Genomic DNA, 18,000 nt, shown 5'->3' with positions numbered 1-18,000 from the left:
AAGTCAAATTAGTTCTTGTACTAAGGATAGGAGATAATATATCTATGCTATATCTTAGAATTGTTATGGTATTTGAGACTAATTTTCTTTAAGCAAACTGCATAACACGCATGGTTTGTTTGTCTAGTAAAATAATAATAATCGCTGGTTTTTAAGTATTATATGAATTTTTTATTTTAAAATAATTTGTAATGCAATATTTATAACTTATAAATTATAAGCATTAACATTTTAGATTTTATTTATAATTATAATACTAATTTAATGATGACGCCAAGAATAACAACTTTAGTTATGAGTAGAACTATTTGTTCTGAGAATCTTATTCTTATGCAGTTTCTTTCGTGCGGATTTCTTTCATCACTTTCTGTTTTCTCTGGCCCATAGTTTCTGTTGCACGTAGTTTTCTCCTGCATCGGCATTGGCAGTGAGTAATTGATCTGATTGAGATTTGAATCTCTTCCAGTGAGAGACGGTGGTATGGCGCAGAAAAGATACATTATTGAGGTAGAGAAGGCGAAAGAGGCCAGTGATGGAAGGCCAACCATGGGTCCTGTGTACCGCAGCCTCTTTGCCAAGGATGGATTTCCGCCTCCTACTCCTGGTCTTGACACTTGTTGGGACATTTTCCGGTGAGCATATCATAGATTTATCTTATCAAACCTGGTCTTCAAATTTTCTTCCTTTCCTTTTTGATTTGATACAACTGAAACTGTCTCGCAAACGGTTTATTTATTTATTTATTTTTTGGACAAAAATGTTGTGGGAGTAATAATTTGGTGCAAATTTTTAGTTTTTTTAGCGCTCATAGGTTCGAATGTGTTTCCTTTGATTTCATTTCTTAATGCGAAGAACAACTCTTTGCGGTGCATGTTTGATTCGTTCTCTACATTTGTCCCGGACATGAAAAGGCTCTTATTTTCTAGTTGTCAAAATGGTTTGGTTTTCGTGGATTATGGACACATTGTCATGGATATGCATTAGTCCACCTTTCTATTACATTTTACAGTATTTAATTCTCGTATTGGTATAGATTTTTCACTTTGCTTTATGCATCAATTGCCTTTACAGTTTGTCTGTTGAGAAATACCCTGCGAGTCCAATGCTTGGCCGACGAGAAATAGTGGATGGGAAAGTAATTTATTTTTCGTTCATTCTCCAAGTAATTTATTTTGATCGTTTGATCACTTCTAACATTAAGCCGTTAACTGTAGCCTGGAAAGTACAACTGGCTCAGCTACAAAGAAGTATATGACTTGGTGATGAAAGTCGGAAATTCCATCCGCAGTAGTGGTTATGGGGAAGTAAGTCAGCTACGTTGTTTTTGCCACTGTTTGTCACTATGTACTGTCATCCTTGTTATTGAAATATTTTTCGTTTGACCATAGCTTCTATTTGACTCTTTCTAGTGGCAAGTTGTTTGTTCAAGCTTAAATATCCACATTTTTGGTTTGCAGGGTGTAAAGTGTGGCATTTATGGCGCCAATTGTCCAGAGTGGATTATAAGCATGGAGGTGCTTTTACTGTATTTTATGTTTTGTTGCCGAGTTTCAATCTATTTTCTTACTACTCTGATCTTGGAGGATTTAATTCAATTTATTTGTTGATACATGCATCTATCATGCTTATTTATCATTTTTCACTGTATTGTTTCTGTTTTTATTTTGGTGTATTTTTTATATTTTTCAGAATATGATGGGCAATGAGTTATTTATAGATTGAAACTTTATTTCTTTTGTGTAACATTTGCATTCTACACAGAGCTTCCCTTCTGTTGTTTAGTGTTTGCTTATATTGAGGAATCTTTGGCCACCAAGCCATGACACTTTTATGTTGCTAAATATTTATTCTCATACTTGATGGTTTCTGACTTATGCTTGAAACAAATGCAGGCCTGCAATGCTCATGGGCTTTATTGTGTTCCTTTATATGATACCTTAGGTACTTATGTTCTCTCTTTAGCATATTTCTTCATGGCTATATCATACTGATCACAATCAAATTTTGCATCCTGATTCAGTTGTACACATATAGGTTATCTTACAACTTAATTTTGTTAGTTTTCCCACTGAAAAAGGTGCCGTCACAATATTTTAATAATTATCTTGCAAAATTAAATTATCTTGGGCTTGACATTGTCATATATGTTGCTTAGGTGCTGGGGCTGTAGAATTCATCATATGCCATTCAGAAGTTTCAATTGCATTCTCAGAAGAGAAGAAGATTCCTGAGGTATGCTTTTGTGTTCATCATGTTATAGCAGCTTATTATAATAATGATCATAGTGAGTTCCGTGAAGATGTAGACATCTGTAAGATTCTTGTTAAATGCTTTTCAGCTATTGAAGACTTTTCCAAACACAACAAAGTATCTTAAGAGTAAGTTTTAATCTTTGTTTCCATTCAGAAAATTTGTATGTTTAAGAAAAAAGCAATAACCTTTGTCTTTTGCACATAGCACTTGTGAGCTTTGGAAAGGTTACACCAGAACAAAAGCAAGAAGTTGAAAATTTTGGGTTGGCAATATATTCATGGGAAGAATTCTTACAACTGGTGGGTTATTCATTGAATTTATTTGTTATTATGTTTCTGCTACTGGTTGCAAATTTTGGCATCAAATGTGCTCCTGTAGTTGTCATTTATTAAATCTTGATTCTATCTATATAAGTTTATCAGCTGTTGTACCAGTAATGTTTGCAGCGGTTAGGACATGCAATTCTTTCGGATGACAAAACAATTAAACGTGGATATTTTGTTGCAACTGTAAATTGTGGAACTGTTTGTCTGGTTCAAAATATTTAAGGCTCATGTCTCAGCTACTCTGTCTAAAGCTCACTGCAATCATAACTGATTGGAAATATTATATTACTCTGCTTCTATTGATATCTTTTTGGTTGTCATTTCTAAAATTTTATCGCAGGGTCATGGTCAAAGTTTTGAACTCCCTGTTAAACAGAGAAGTGACATCTGTACTATAATGTATACTAGTGGAACCACTGGTGACCCCAAGGGGGTTATGATTTCCAATGAAAGCATTATTACACTATTGGCTGGGGTTAAGCGGCTATTAGAAAGTGTGAATGAACGAGTAAGTTCTGCTTCTTAATCTCACCTATGAATGTGTGAATCAGAGTGAACCTGAAATACTGCTCCTTGGGTTTCAGTTACATGTATAAAGCATCTAATATAAATGATCTACTAATAACTTTTCAATTTTAGGGTACTGACTCTTTGGCTCTTTGCCCTCCTCTTTCCTACTTTGCAGTTACATGAAAAGGATGTATACCTTTCATATCTTCCACTTGCACATATATTTGATAGAGTCATTGAGGAACTCTTTATATGGCATGGCGCCTCAATAGGATTCTGGCGTGGGGTGAGTATAATCACTTTGATGTTATAGTTTACCCTTGGATTTGATAGGAATTTATTTACCATTCATATAATGGCTGCAGGATGTCAAACTGTTGATTGAAGACATTGCGGAACTAAAACCATCAATATTTTGTGCTGTTCCTCGTGTGCTTGATAGAATATACTCAGGTAACTTCTTCTTGCCACAAATTGTAGGCAGTGTAACAATCTGCATGATTTGAAGAGCCTTTTTCTCTTTATCTTTTATTTCTTTCTTTCTTTGTTTTGTTTTATAGGAGACAACCCCTCCCCCATTCCCCCCCCCCCCAAAAAAAAAAAAAAACAAGAAGAAGAAGAAAGCATAGAAAGTATCTCATTCATTATCTGCTAAACAGGTTTGACACAAAAGATTTCTTCAGGGGGCTTCCTGACAAAGACAATGTTCAATTTTGCTTACTCATAGTAAGTGCTATGCTATTGTAGTTGATTAGTTGGGTCCTGGACAAATCATGTTGTATTGTTATTGGTTCTCCTTATAAGATCTGATGGAATAATGGCCTTGGCCTATATTATTTTGTTATTAACATGCCATGCAATTTGACTGCAGCAAGTTTCATAATATGATGAAAGGGGAAAATCATCAAGAGGCATCTCCACTTTTTGATAAAATTGTGTTTAAAAAGGTAGTGCTATTTTGTAAATGTGATCACCCATTCCCACATTGTTGGGCCAACAACCATTTTAAAAACAACTATTATCAAATTTTTAACTATTTTGACTAACCAGGTTTTTACAAATTGATTAGGTAAAGGAAGGCTTAGGGGGCAATGTACGCCTGATTTTGTCTGGAGCAGCACCTCTATCTGCACATGTGGAACGTTTCCTGAGGGTGGTGGCTTGTGCTTATGTCCTACAAGGATATGGTATTCTCTTCATGAAATTCTTCAAAAACTTTACCCACCTTGTATCCCCAATTCTTTTCGTGGACATCATGGTTGGTATCTGTGAAAGTACTCTTACTGTAAGTAGTGACTGGTCAAGGCAAATCAATAGAAATTTTTTTTTAGCGTGTACTAATATTACCAATATTGTATTGAAGGTAATTATTGTTATTTTATAAAATAAACAAAGTGTATTTGAGAGAAGATTCACGGCTGAAAGTGTTTAGCCTAATGCTTTCAGCACTTTTCAATCCAAATTCTCTTTGGTCTGGCACAAACAACTAAGCCTGGAAATTCTAATTTTAGCACTTTAGCGGGACCTAATGGCCTATTTGAACAGTTCATGCATTCAACTCAAACCCTTTCCTTATTTTGACTCTTTGATGAGAATAGTTACCTTTTGCACATGCTCATTTATATAATTAGGTGTTAGTTTCCTTCAATTAAGTTTTCACAGTGCTTAATCTTCCATAAGTAGACTCCTTTTTCTTTTTTTTTGTTGGCCTGATTTTTCTGTTTGAATTTTATATGCTTAATCTTTCATATTTTATTTATTATTGTTTTTTATTTTTTATTAACATTTGACTTCATCTCTAAATAAAAATAATTACCTTTTATTTAAAGAATTATAGATATATATGCAGATCTACTTGGATTCTTATGATTGATGACGTAATTTGCAATACGGACGTTGAATGAGCTTATAATACAGAACTGGATTTATTAAAATATACATGCTTGACAAAAATGTTGTTCCATATAAAACATGCATACCATGTATTGGTCATGCATGATATACTGTTTTGAGCGATTTGTTTAAATGTGTAATCACTTTGTGTTGTGCACACGTCCAAGGGAATTTATTCTATTCTGATCAAGAAGGAATTTATTATTTGCATATTTGATATGATAGAATTAGAAAGTAAATATGGTTTTGTTGGAATGAAATAGGTCTGACTGAAACCTGTGCTGGAACCTTCGTTTCATTACCAAATGAATTGGGAATGCTTGGTACAGTTGGCCCTCCTGTACCAAATGTTGATGTGTGCTTGGAATCTGTTCCTGAAATGGGATACGATGCACTCTCTAGCCGACCAAGAGGAGAAATCTGTGTAAGGGGAAGCACCTTATTTTCAGGGTACTACAAACGTGAAGACCTCACAAAGGAGGTTTTGGTTGATGGATGGTTCCATACAGGTTAGTTCATTCATGGCTTCCAAAACTGAAGTTTAGATACTCTATTTAATTGAATGCATTGTAGAATCTTTTTTTTCATAATTATTCAATTCAACAGGGGATATTGGAGAGTGGCAACCAGATGGAGCCATGAAAATAATTGACCGGAAGAAGAATATATTTAAACTTTCACAAGGAGAATATGTTGCTGTCGAGAACCTGGAGAATATATATAGTCAAGTTCCTGCCGTTGATTCTGTATGTCCTGAGAACCTTGCCAATAGCTTTAGTTCTCTAACTTGTTCGTGCCTCCAGATAGTTTAGAAGATATGTGGAATATGACAATTTTCCCGGTAAAAGGGAAAAATTGTTGACTACTTGAGTTAAGCAGGCTATGAGTTACCTAAATTTCATCCTTCCATGGCTTCTGAGACTGATATGATCAATTGTTCTTGAGGTCCAACTTGTAATCTTATGCATCCTAATTTCATATGGATCCTCAGCTTAGATTGTGATAAGATACCATTTGGGCCTTCTGAACAATAGCCCGTGATCACTTATATCAGAAGGAAAAAAATGGGCCTGGTTGAGTCAAAATGATGGGAAAAGTATGGAGAAGTCTGATTTTGTCATTTAAGGGGTTATTGATTAACTACCTATCAGAGCAGTGCATGATTCTACTTAGGATGTAGTTGCTTAAGTAATGTGTTTATGGGGTGTCAGTTACGCTTATTTTTCTACTGGTAAGTTTTATGTGTCAATTTTGTATCGGAGATCCTTCATCCAGTGTTATCTGAGTAATGAAGTTTTCCAGATTCTGGAATTAATTTCTTCCATAGCATTCTATTTTCCTACTTCAACTTCATCAGCTTGTATCAGATTTGATGCAGACTCCCCTTGCTTTCAGATGGGGATGCTGTTCATGTGTCATTTCTTTCATGTCTAAACATATGCCATGGGTCATTTCTTTCAAGTGTGGCGATCCTTTATTCATGCAAAGCTTTAGAATTTTCAATCATGAAGTTGTCAACTGGAATGATAGACTCTAGACAGCCAACTGTATCTACATGTTTGCGTAGTAGTTATAGATGCATGATTTCCTGATTCTGCTGATGTTATCATGTCCTAGCTGAAGACTAGTTCTATGACATGTAACTGTGCAATTATTGTGGTCACTCCTTCATGCGTAAAGGATATTCTGGTCGCAATTTCCAATTCAGCTGCTTTTCAGGACCTGATAAGTTTCTCTTTCGGGCTACTGCTGATGTATAAGTAACTCTCTTCTCTGTTTCAGATATGGATCTATGGCAACAGTTTCGAGGCCTTCCTTGTTGCTGTTGTTAATCCCAATAAGCAAGCACTTGAAAGTTGGGCAGAAGAAAATAATATAAATGCTGAGTTCAAGTCTCTATGTGAAGATTCCAGGGCAAAAAATTACATAATCGAAGAGCTAACTAAACTTGGGAAGGAAAAGAAGGTCCTATATAGTTTTTTAAAACTTTGATATGTTTTTTCCTCCTACACTAAATTGTGGGCTTGCCCTTGCATGATATTTGAGATAATACGTTTTATATATATTGGAATAAAACTTGAAGTTTTATGGTATTCTGAATTTGGCAGTTAAAAGGTTTTGAGCTTATAAAAGCTGTTCATCTCGAACCAGTACCATTTGACATGGAACGTGACCTCATCACTCCGACTTATAAGAAGAAGAGGCCTCAGCTGCTCAAATACTACCAGGTACAAATCTCAAATTCACATGATTTTTCTGTTTTGCTGCTTATGAATTGAATTGGAGAGAGAACGGTGGGTTTACCTTTGGCAAATGAAAGATTACCGCTATCTTATTCCTTAGTTTACCTTTCAAAAAGATGAATAACTAAATGGAGGTGGCCAAGTGGTAAGCAATGCACATTCAGTTAATTGGTTTGACCTGAACCATTCAGAAAGAGTAAGACAGCTTGGTGGTTTCACATTAACATTATCACTGTTTTATGGGCTATTGTGAAGTAGAAATCGAGTAGCTAGATCATAAATTTTATCACCCCTCAATGGATTCATGTGTATGCAAAGTCGCAAATCTAGTCGAAACACCTGCTCAAATGTGCATATAGTTAAGTAAAATTCACACACACACACACACACACACACACACAGCGCTTCGACTTGAATGAAGGCAAACTGAAATTGAAATATAGATTTTCTTTTTGGACCATAAACACATATTCACATGTTCAAATGTGTGCATTTATGAGAATGCTCATGTGCATGTAGTACTATGTAGGAATGACGAGGCCTGCATTACGGGTTTTAGATACAGATCTTTACGATGTTGATGCGCACATTGGTAGCAATGAGATAAAGTTAAGTTTTTGGCCAAAAAGTAACAAAGAAATAGAAGTAAAGTGATTGAAATTAGTCCATTTTTTCTGTGTGCGCAGAATGTTATTGACAATATGTACAAGAGCGGAGGCAAATAGGGTGCCTGAGATAAGCTTTGGCAGGTTATAGTCATGATGGAGTTCATTTATTTTCTGCAATAAGATTGCACTAATTTTTGTCAATTTTTTCTTTTGATGACTGTATATATGAATAATCATAGATAGCAGATAAATATGATGTAGCTGCTTAACTTTAAAATACTAACTGATGTGTTTGAGTAGGTAAAATTATTAAGTTTATACAATTTGTTTTTAACTGGAGCTTTTTAAAAATATCATGTTTTGCCTGGTTTTGACATTAATACTTAAATGATATCGAATTTTATAAAATAAAATTGAACCCTAATTCCAAAAATCCAAAAGCCTGATTGGCAACATCAAATTGAGTTTTATTCCATGTCATCAAATATTTTCATCCTATGGCCATCATACAGATGCTTTAATAATCATTGCCATTTTGGTGCTCACTAGGAATTCTAATCGGGCAAAGTGGGAAACTTATGAATAAGGATAATAAAACCAGACCTGTCATTTGATGGTTGATAGTTCAAAAACTCATGATAGTAAAGCCCAGACTAACTCGCTCGATCAGGCTAATAAATCTGAACAGGTTATTTACCTGGTTCGGTCAATCATTTTTTGTGGTAACAGGTTCTGTCAATCATTTAATAGTGGATCATGATATTTTTCTCAAAGAACAGTGGAAATATTACATTCTTGATTCCTTGTAGTTTCATTTTCATGCACACAAAATTTATAAGGAAAATGATTAAAAAAATACCTGTTGAATTTTAAAATAATAAATAATGATTTTAACATGTCAAATTTACTATAACAATGGTTAAAATCATTACAAGAATAGTCAGTCTATTTCTTTTTTCAAGCATTTTTTTTGTCATTTCCTCAAATATATGTGTTGGAATTTGGTCTGTCATATGGTTGTGAAAATTTTTAAAATTTATAAATTGATTTGCTGCAATTTTGATACATTAATGAGGCAAAGTGACATTACAGTATGTGAATGTATATATTAGCGTTAGAAATCAAAGTGAAATATGAGTATTTTGCATATGGTGTAAATTACATTAATATACTTGAAATTTTATGATAAGAATACACAAGAAACAAAAATATTCAATATTAGTGAAACATTAAGGTTTAGCTTAAAATATTTTTTCAGGCACACTGATCATCCTAAAATTCAATGTCGTGCACTGTTCCTCCTAAAAATTTGAATGGGAGCAATGTCGCCCCTCTATTAATTTTCAGTGAATTTAAAGTTTCACTGGATCACCATTGCTACCGGCAACGCTATTTAAAAATAATTTTTATTTTTCTACAGGAGCATTGGATACGGAAATGCTGTAGAAATGCTTTCGAAACGTAAAAAAAAAAAAAAAAAGGTAATCCTACAGTTCTTTTTATTATATTACCATTGCTCTTTTGGATTAACGTCTGATCTTAAATTGTGAGACATTTGTAAAGATGCATAGGGTTACTTTGATAGTGCTAGAATTTTGGAACTAAATATAGAAGCTATCTTCTTTATAACTGATGGCCAATGAGAGAAGAGATTAATATTATTCCGTTGTACCTTGGAGGGAATGTAATGAACCACCTTTATATTAAACGAATGTGGGCTTGAATTTCGAAGAGGGCACTAATGGGTTGATCATTTTGGGTTAGAATGGATTGTTAGGGCAAAGTGTATATTAATGGATAGAGGAAATGCTATGAAGGAACCGGAGAGGTCGGAGAGGTACGATGTAGCAAAAATAGCTGATAATTCATAACGTGTTAAACTAAGGTTCTGTTAATAGAAATGCCAACATTTTATACTGACAATGCTTTTAACAAGATTGTTTTTAATAGAAAATATCTCTGTCTAAAAAAAGACTACGAAGGAGTACATGAGTTTCACGAAATCCCTTCCTCACTTTAATGTGTCCCTCTTGTGTAAAAGTTAGTTAAGGGGTCGAGTTTACTCTTAAATAGTTATTTGATTTTATAATTTTTTTTTCAAATATTTTTATTGATTGCGAGAGTTTTCGTCAAAGGATAACTCTAATGCATATTATTAAAAATAATAATTTAAAAAACTCAATATATATTTATTATAAATTAAATAACCAACTAAATTAATTTTTTTAATAATTAGTTATTTAATTGTACTAGAGGTAGCAGCTAGTATAATTAAGCTCCCAAAAAGAACTTGTTTCGAGATATCCGTGACGCGATTATCAGCCAAGCCGTGTTAAAGATGCATGCATATATAACGCATATGTCCCATCTCATCAATTTGCATTAGAAAAAGATATGGGAAAGTAGGTTTTTTATTTCTAGCAACCAAAATTAATGCTCTTTTTGTCACCAAAATTCAATGGACACTACATGCAGATAGTCCATAGTTTTCGTTTAATTTGCCTATTAATGCCGTTCCACTTTTCTTTCTTTTCTTTGTTTTTTTGCCCTTTCTGTAAATAGTATAATCCCTGAGTTATAGGGGGTATGGAAAATAAGAATACATTATTCATTATCCTATTATAATTTTTATATTTGTATGTTAAGTTATAGTTAATGATCCAGGTATTGTTGCGTGTTAAATATATACGGTAAATAATTTGATAGGATGATATAGTACTTTTCCGGTTCTAATTATAAAACTCATTTTGTAATGTAAATATATTACAATATAAGTTTTATATTTAGGACCAAAGAAGTATAAGACACAATTATTTAAATTGTAGAATTGACATATATATATAATCAACTGATCAACTCATTTAGAAATTAAAAATGAGTGTTATATGGAAATTTTCTTTGAATAGTTCATTGCAGCTAATAAATTATGTCAACTGATCGTTTTTAAAACAGCTTTTCTAATTTGTTTGAAGACACTTTTTCAAAACAAAATTAATTTCTCATAGGTATATTTGCTAAAGTTCAATAATGTACATTTAATATTCTAACACACATAACTATCTGACTCGCTCTCAATTTAATTATATATGAGATTGAAAATCATTATACATACAAACAAATTTCATCCAATAAAAATGACTACTGAGAAAACGGCAAACAAGGAATGAAGTAAATCATAAAGGGTTAATGTCCAATTTTGCTCGGATAGTTTTTGCCCAGGAGTAGTGGATACCTGGAAGCTTTTTTTAAGAGTAATATCATTGCTCAGATTTACAAAGCTTAGCAATGTCAACCCCACCATTAAAATGATGTTAATTTTGGCTGTTAAATTTGGTTTGTTTGGTTATATGATACTGTTTCTAGTCCTATTTATAAGTTTTAAATTTGGATAGTAGTTTAGTCCATTTTATAAGTTTCAATTTTAGTTTATCTTAGCATTTGTACTCTTCCAGTTCTTAATATAGGACCTAATTATTAAGTTAATTTTAGTCCCAAATCTAAGACTTATTTTTCATATTTACTAATTTTTTTCTAAATTACCCTTATGGATATTCCCTCAACCATAATCAAGTAAGTAAAAGAAAGAAGATATTAAGAAGGATAATTATGGTGTTTTAGAAAAAACATATTATATTTCTTATAATTAACTAACTTACCTAACTTCTTTAATCTGATCAAATTAGTTAAATAGGTCTTCTATTAAGGACCGGAAGAGTAATTTTTTCCCCTCAACTTCGTCCTTAATTATATATTCGTTCTTCTTTATCGTTGTTTCTCTTATCACATATCCTCATACATTTTTTTTCCGTCATTTTTCTTCATTTACTACAATGCCATCTTTGGGAAAAAAAATTAACATATTTATTGCTTTTAAATAATTTTAATTAATTTTTTATGGTTCTTTTGCAAAGAATTTGGATCTAAAATTCTAAATTAAATTTAAGAGCTATTGGTTTTGTTGGCGGGAGATAGTGTTTGGTGATTAGGCGACTAAGTTGGCGCATTCAATGGCACATGGAATGCCGCATGTATCATATGATAAAATAAACTAAATCATACAGTCAAAATTAACATTTTTACCGGCTAGACTGACATTACTACATGTTTTGTGACCTTTCGAGACGATATTACATGTAAAAGACCTTTCAATTTTCAAAGGCCCACCTCGAGTAAAATTGTATCTTACCCTTCCATATGTTGGCCTTTTGGGGCCGAAAGAAAAGGAAACCAATACACGTGTCATCATGAGCTTACATGTTGACTTCTGAAATTTGAATATGATGCCTTCTCCGGCTCTCCGCCCCTCGTTGTGTGTATACACTTCATCTGATTTTTAATACTGTTTCCTGTCATTAATATAAAGGTCCATTAATTAATTTAAATAGATAACAAAACTAATTAAATTAGTTATTTATAATAAATAGATTTGTCTTTCCTGAAGCATTCTTACTAATCAAGTGTATTAGCTAGAACTACTATTACTACAAGGATTATCTTGAAAAAAATAAATAAATATAAGAGACAAAATGGATTGAGATTTCATATTTAGCATCAAAATAAAAGTCAAACAAATTCTTATATTAGACCGAAGGAAGTATAATGATTAGATAACGAATTTGTAAAAACTAAAAAAATTATTAATTACGATAATTATGTTAAAATTGTATGTTGATTTTTTTAAGATATTTAATTTAATCATTTGCATTAGAACTATTCTTTATGTAGTTGATATGAATAGTTTGTGAACACCTTATACATTTGGCATAGAAAGTTATCAATCTCTTATATTTAGAACTAAAGTAAGTATCACAATTTTCAAATTCTGTATGCAAAGCATATGACTATTGTTAATTATCTATCTATATATAATATCAAAACTTTAGCAAATTAAAATAAATTATTTATAATAATCCAATAAACAATGCAGCCCATTTTAAAATCATCATTTAAGGCATGGGACCAATTAGTAGCCTGGGCAGACCTGCAATCCTATTTAGCTTCTCAAGGCAGTTCCAAACTTCCATAGTTTTGCGTATGTGGGCATATTTTAATGAAATTAAATCACAACTATTTTGAAACCTTATTTTGTCCGTAACATTCGTTATCTAGAAAATGAGTTGCATTATTATTTTTATTTGTGAATAGAATAATAATCTATTACAAATTTTATTTTTGTTCCCATGTTTACCAAGAAAATATATATATATAGAGAGAATTATAATGAGGTCCCAAACAAAGAAAATAATTGAAAAACAAATACCAGAGATTATCATTCTTACTATAAGACTTGTCATTATAGGTTGTTGAGATTGTTATTGGGATCTTTTGGTAATTATTTCTCTTCTGTGAGACTTGATTGTAATTTTCCCATATATATATATATATATATATATCTTCCAATGAAAAGTCAAGGTCCAATTTCATTTGAGGCTGGTCAAAAAAACAAATTTTCATCTGAGGCTTTGACGCATACGTGTAGATATATCATCGGAAGTAGGATTTATCCCAATAAGATTTCCAACCCAACAAAAAAAAAAGGTCTCTCAATAGGATCCTCTTTTAAAAGAAAAGCTAATTAGGCATGAGATTTGACCTGAATAAATATAAAATTTCAATTTATTTTATCTTTCAAATTTATATATTATTTTTCAAAATATCCATATTTCTTATATGAGGGGGTTTTGGGTTTGCACATTCGAAGGTAATCATGATTAATAGAATAATTTAGAAAACTCAAATCATATACTATCTCTTGTTCTAATTATAAAATCTCATTTATAATCTACAAATGAGGTCTTATAATTAGGACCGGAGGTAGTATATTATAAATAACTAATTTAACTAATTTTAATAATTTATCTAAATTAATTAATTAAGTATTTCATTAATTACTGGAGGTAGTATTTATCAACTTTGTTGGTTGGTATGAAGTTCATATTCTAAGTGATGCTTCTAAGTTGTAAGAACACTTTCTCTGATTTTTATTTCTTTTTTATTTAATATTCTATCTCTTATCTCTATAAAAACCCGTTTGGTTCAAGGAAAATTTGAAGAAGGAAATGAAAAATCGAAATTTTCAAGTGGCAGGTTGAAAGAAGAGGTTGGAAAGGAATTGAAATGGGACCATGATTTTTCTTTAAAGAGCTGAAAATGGTGGGAACCAATTTCAGTCACCCGCCTAAAATGGTCCTTTCCAATTTGCTCTTGTTAATTGCTTTGTTTCCTAAACTCAAAACAGGGGCAAGCAAAGCATGATGGGAAGAAAGAATGAAAAATGAGAAAAATATTTTTAACCTATGTTCATTCTTTTAATCATCAATTTAAAAATATAAATTTTTTTTAAAATGGGTCTTATTTTATTAAAAAGTAGACTTGTAGAGGTTTTAAATGAAATGTTACTTGTCCATTTTGAATGAGCAAACCTGAATTTGATGGAGCAAATTTGAATTTGATAGACAATTTGCTGCGGAATTTGCTGCAATTTTGCAAGAAATTCAAATATGCTTGGGCAAATTCAAATATGATGCACGAAAATTTGAATTTGGTGCATCAAATTCGAATTTGTTTTTTTTTAATTTTTTATCATATTAAAGTTTAAATTTCACCAAACATAATTTTAAAAATAAATTTTTTTGGATGTGTCTTATTGTATTAGAAATTAGGCCAAGTGAGCTTTCCAATCAATGGTATGTTATTTGCCTAATTTGTATTTAAATTAAGAAATATACTCCTCCAGTTCTAAATATAGGACCTATTTTGTAGTGTAAATTACACAACAAAATGAGGCCTATATTTAGGATTGGAGGAGTATATTTTTTTCATGTCATATTGTATCTTATGATTTGAAAACAAAATGAAACCAGCTTAAAATATATTATATAAATTTGTCTAAAATGCTTAACTGATAAAAATACAAACAAAGAATTGAAAAAAAAAATTACAATTCTCCCAAGCCAAAATTAGGATGTATAATCTTTATATAATATTTATATCTTTTTCATATTCAAATTGATTATTTTCTCTTCTTTAATATATTTTATTTATACTTTGTTATTTAATTTTTTTTCTTATTTATTTGTTAATCATTTAATATATATATATATATAGAGTATTTTTTATTTTTATTGAATATTCATATTTATTTATTTATTTAAATTATAATTTATTGATTTTTTGAATAATATTATTGTGTAAGTTTGAAAAGCATTTTTTATTTATATCATTTTGTCTACTTTCAAAAGAGCATTTTTTGTTTAATAATATTATATTTTTCTATTAAGAGTATTTGGGTAAAATAGCTCAATTTTCTCAATCCAACCAAACATAAATTTTTGTTGAACTCATTTTCAATTCTAGCAGGTCAGAAATTTTTCATTATTTTCTTTTCAATTCTTTTCAAATCATTTTCATTCTAATTGATTTTTTAATTCACTAAACTATAGAACACTTTTACATGGAAGAATTAAAGGAGAATTATAATGAAGTTTTAAGTGAGGAAAAAAAATTACAAAACAAGTATAAGAGGTTGTCATTTTCTATCCTAAAACTTATTATTACAAGCTGTTTAGATTATTATTAGAATATTTGGTATTATTATTTTTTTTTGGGACTTGATTGTATTTCTCCCAAGAATTAATATAAAAAAATATAAAAAGTCGACGTGAACTACTTTGGGCGGGGGCCTGAACGGAAACAGGTGACTCATTCATGAATCGAAGGGCGGCGGTTTATTATTTGAATCGCCACGTTGCACTTGTTGATCTCCACACGTACGTATTCTTCGTCTTTCTTGCCGCCTTTCTCTTTTACTTTTGACCCTCCACCAAAACTTGACACGTGGAGATCTGCTCAATCTCAACCCTCCTCGTGTACTCTCTTCATATGCCCCCCCACGCCTGCCATAACTCCCTTCAACGCGTATAAAAGAGCCTCATGCCCTTCATGTTCCTCTTCATTCAACAAAAGACGATCATGAACAGATTCAACGGGAAGATCCGAGCCTCGAGAATTCTCCAATAAATGTCACAGGAAGATGCAACGAATCAACACGACACTGTCTTCGAAGATATCGTCCATGGAAGAACAAGAAGAAGATGAAGAAGAAAGATACAGAAAAAGAGCAGCTTCCACGTCACACGGTTCCATATCGGTGATAGGGAAGCGGAGGATGATGGAGGACGCCGTGAAGATAGTACCGGGATTTATGGGAAGCTATGACTTTTTCGCAGTCTATGATGGTCACGGCGGAGCTACGGTGGCCAACGCTTGCCGCGAGAGGATGCACTTGGTGGTGGCGGAGCAAGTAATGAAGGAGGGAGCAGGTCAGAAGAGAGGATTGGCGGATTGGCTTGAAGTGATGTGCTCGTCCTTCATGAGAATGGATCGTGAAGTCGTCGGAGAAGATGGCACGGTTGGTTCCACGGCGGTGGTGGTAGTTGTCAGCAGTGACCACCTGCTTGTCGCCAATTGCGGAGATTCTAGAGCTGTACTTTGTCGCGGAGGAGTCGCCTTCCCACTTTCAAAGGATCATAAGGTGGTGATCATCACCATATCCAACAAAACTCTCCTTTATCATATCTTTTTCCGCTTCTTAGAACTGTAAATGACGAAATAATATATGAAGTAACTGAGAAATTAAATGTACGTTGTTTGAAAAACCTGCAGCCAAATCGACCAGATGAAAGAGAAAGGGTGGAAAAAGCCGGAGGAACAGTGATAAGTTGGAACGGGGATCGTGTCTTGGGAATACTCGCTACTTCAAGATCCATAGGTACCGTTATCCCCCCCCCCCGCCCTAATGGACCGTCAAAAAATATAACCTGTAATTCTAAGCTTCCTTTCAATTATAAATTTAATTTTCATATATTATTAATTTAAAACAACTCAATATTTATACCTTGTTACCTCTTGTGGAAAGTTGAATTTTATCCTAAATATAAAGTCTTGATCCATGTTATCTTCTATACTTATCAGTTTTTATTTCAAATTATTGTTTTTGGATACATATGTTAGGGGAGTTTGCATTAAATAATAGTTGTGTTGTGAAGAAGATTTTTCAAAGAAGCTGAAGCTGACATATATTTTTGACATGTAACTAATTTAACTACTTCCTTTTATCTCCTCACAAAGTTATATTTTATATTAAGGATCAAATGAAGTATTTAGTTAAGGAATTATAATGATCGGGTTGTTTCGAGTTAAAATTAAAAGAATTAATCAATAATTGAAGAGAAATCTAAAGAGTAAGTAAAGGTTATATGTTTTGTTTTGAATTTGTTGCAGGGGATCATTATATGAAGCCATATGTGGTATCAGAGCCAGAAGTAAAGGTATATGAAAGAACAGAGAGGGATGAGTTTATGGTAATAGCGAGCGATGGGCTATGGGATGTGATATCCAACAAGTTGGCTTGCGAGGTGGTGAGGAGGATTTTCAAGATGGGGTTCGTTAAAAGTGGGGCAGCAGAAGCTGCGGCATTATTAGCAGAATTGGCTATGGCTCGAGGAAGCAGGGACAATATTAGCGTTATTGTAGTCCGGCTTAAGTAGCTGAAAGTTATATATAGTGATCCAGCACCACATTTGTTTTTCTTTTTACACTTTTTTCACAACTTTTCAAGATATATCCTCTACTGTGAAACTTGTCTATACTTTATACTTTTTCTTTTTATCTTATTTGTTTAGGAAAAAATTAGTTATCAGTTTCTGTAGTTCCATCTGATCTTTAAAAGTCCGGTTGGTTGACGGGATACTTTGTAATCCAATGTATGAAAAATTGTTATGCTCATAATGAGACACATATTATTAGCTACCAATATTCTTTCTTTTACAAATTAATAAATTATAAATATAATAATAAATAATTGATGAAACTATAAAAGTTGAAAAAAATAACTGTAAAAACTTAATTTTTTTATTTAAGTCAAAATGATATTAAAAGAAGATAAGTTTACATGGTTCCTTTATAGTAAGCCCTACATAACTAGGAAATAGGAATGAAAAAGAGAGGGGTGCTAAAGAAGAATAAACACAAGAAAAATTAACTGGACACCATCGTTTTTAAATCTTGCCAAATGACTGGTTGATGATGATGGAAGGCTGTAAGATTAAAGTTCCTCTTATTGATGTAAATGATTTCTAAGAAATTCTGTGCAATTTCATTAAGGCG

At 32.3% G+C, this 18,000-nt stretch overlaps 2 protein-coding genes across 2 annotated transcripts; both read left to right on the top strand.

Moving 5' to 3' along the window:
* The first annotated feature begins 369 nt into the window (after positions 1-369).
* Positions 370-8,168, top strand: LOC114760792 (long chain acyl-CoA synthetase 4-like). The gene is made up of 19 exons (XM_028950076.1): positions 370-632; positions 1,072-1,135; positions 1,215-1,304; positions 1,458-1,514; positions 1,893-1,941; positions 2,156-2,232; positions 2,339-2,378; positions 2,458-2,552; positions 2,920-3,087; positions 3,265-3,375; positions 3,455-3,542; positions 3,749-3,815; positions 3,961-4,036; positions 4,159-4,276; positions 5,246-5,491; positions 5,589-5,728; positions 6,765-6,947; positions 7,091-7,210; positions 7,912-8,168. The coding sequence occupies exons 1-19, from the start codon at positions 481-483 to the stop codon at positions 7,948-7,950; spliced, it is 1,980 nt and encodes a 659-aa protein (XP_028805909.1). The 5' UTR covers positions 370-480; the 3' UTR covers positions 7,951-8,168.
* Positions 8,169-15,809: 7,641 nt separating this feature from the next.
* LOC114760806 (protein phosphatase 2C 51-like) lies at positions 15,810-17,647 on the top strand. The gene is made up of 3 exons (XM_028950095.1): positions 15,810-16,366; positions 16,498-16,603; positions 17,116-17,647. Exons 1-3 carry the CDS (start codon positions 15,866-15,868, stop codon positions 17,379-17,381), a joined length of 873 nt encoding a protein of 290 aa, XP_028805928.1. The 5' UTR covers positions 15,810-15,865; the 3' UTR covers positions 17,382-17,647.
* The last annotated feature ends 353 nt before the right edge of the window (positions 17,648-18,000 follow it).

This window comes from Neltuma alba, unplaced genomic scaffold (genome assembly GCF_004799145.2).
Source record: "Neltuma alba isolate B1F8T4 unplaced genomic scaffold, ASM479914v2 tig00011022_pilon, whole genome shotgun sequence".
Lineage (NCBI taxonomy): Eukaryota > Viridiplantae > Streptophyta > Magnoliopsida > Fabales > Fabaceae > Neltuma > Neltuma alba.
This window is presented reverse-complemented; position numbering and strand designations above follow the sequence as displayed.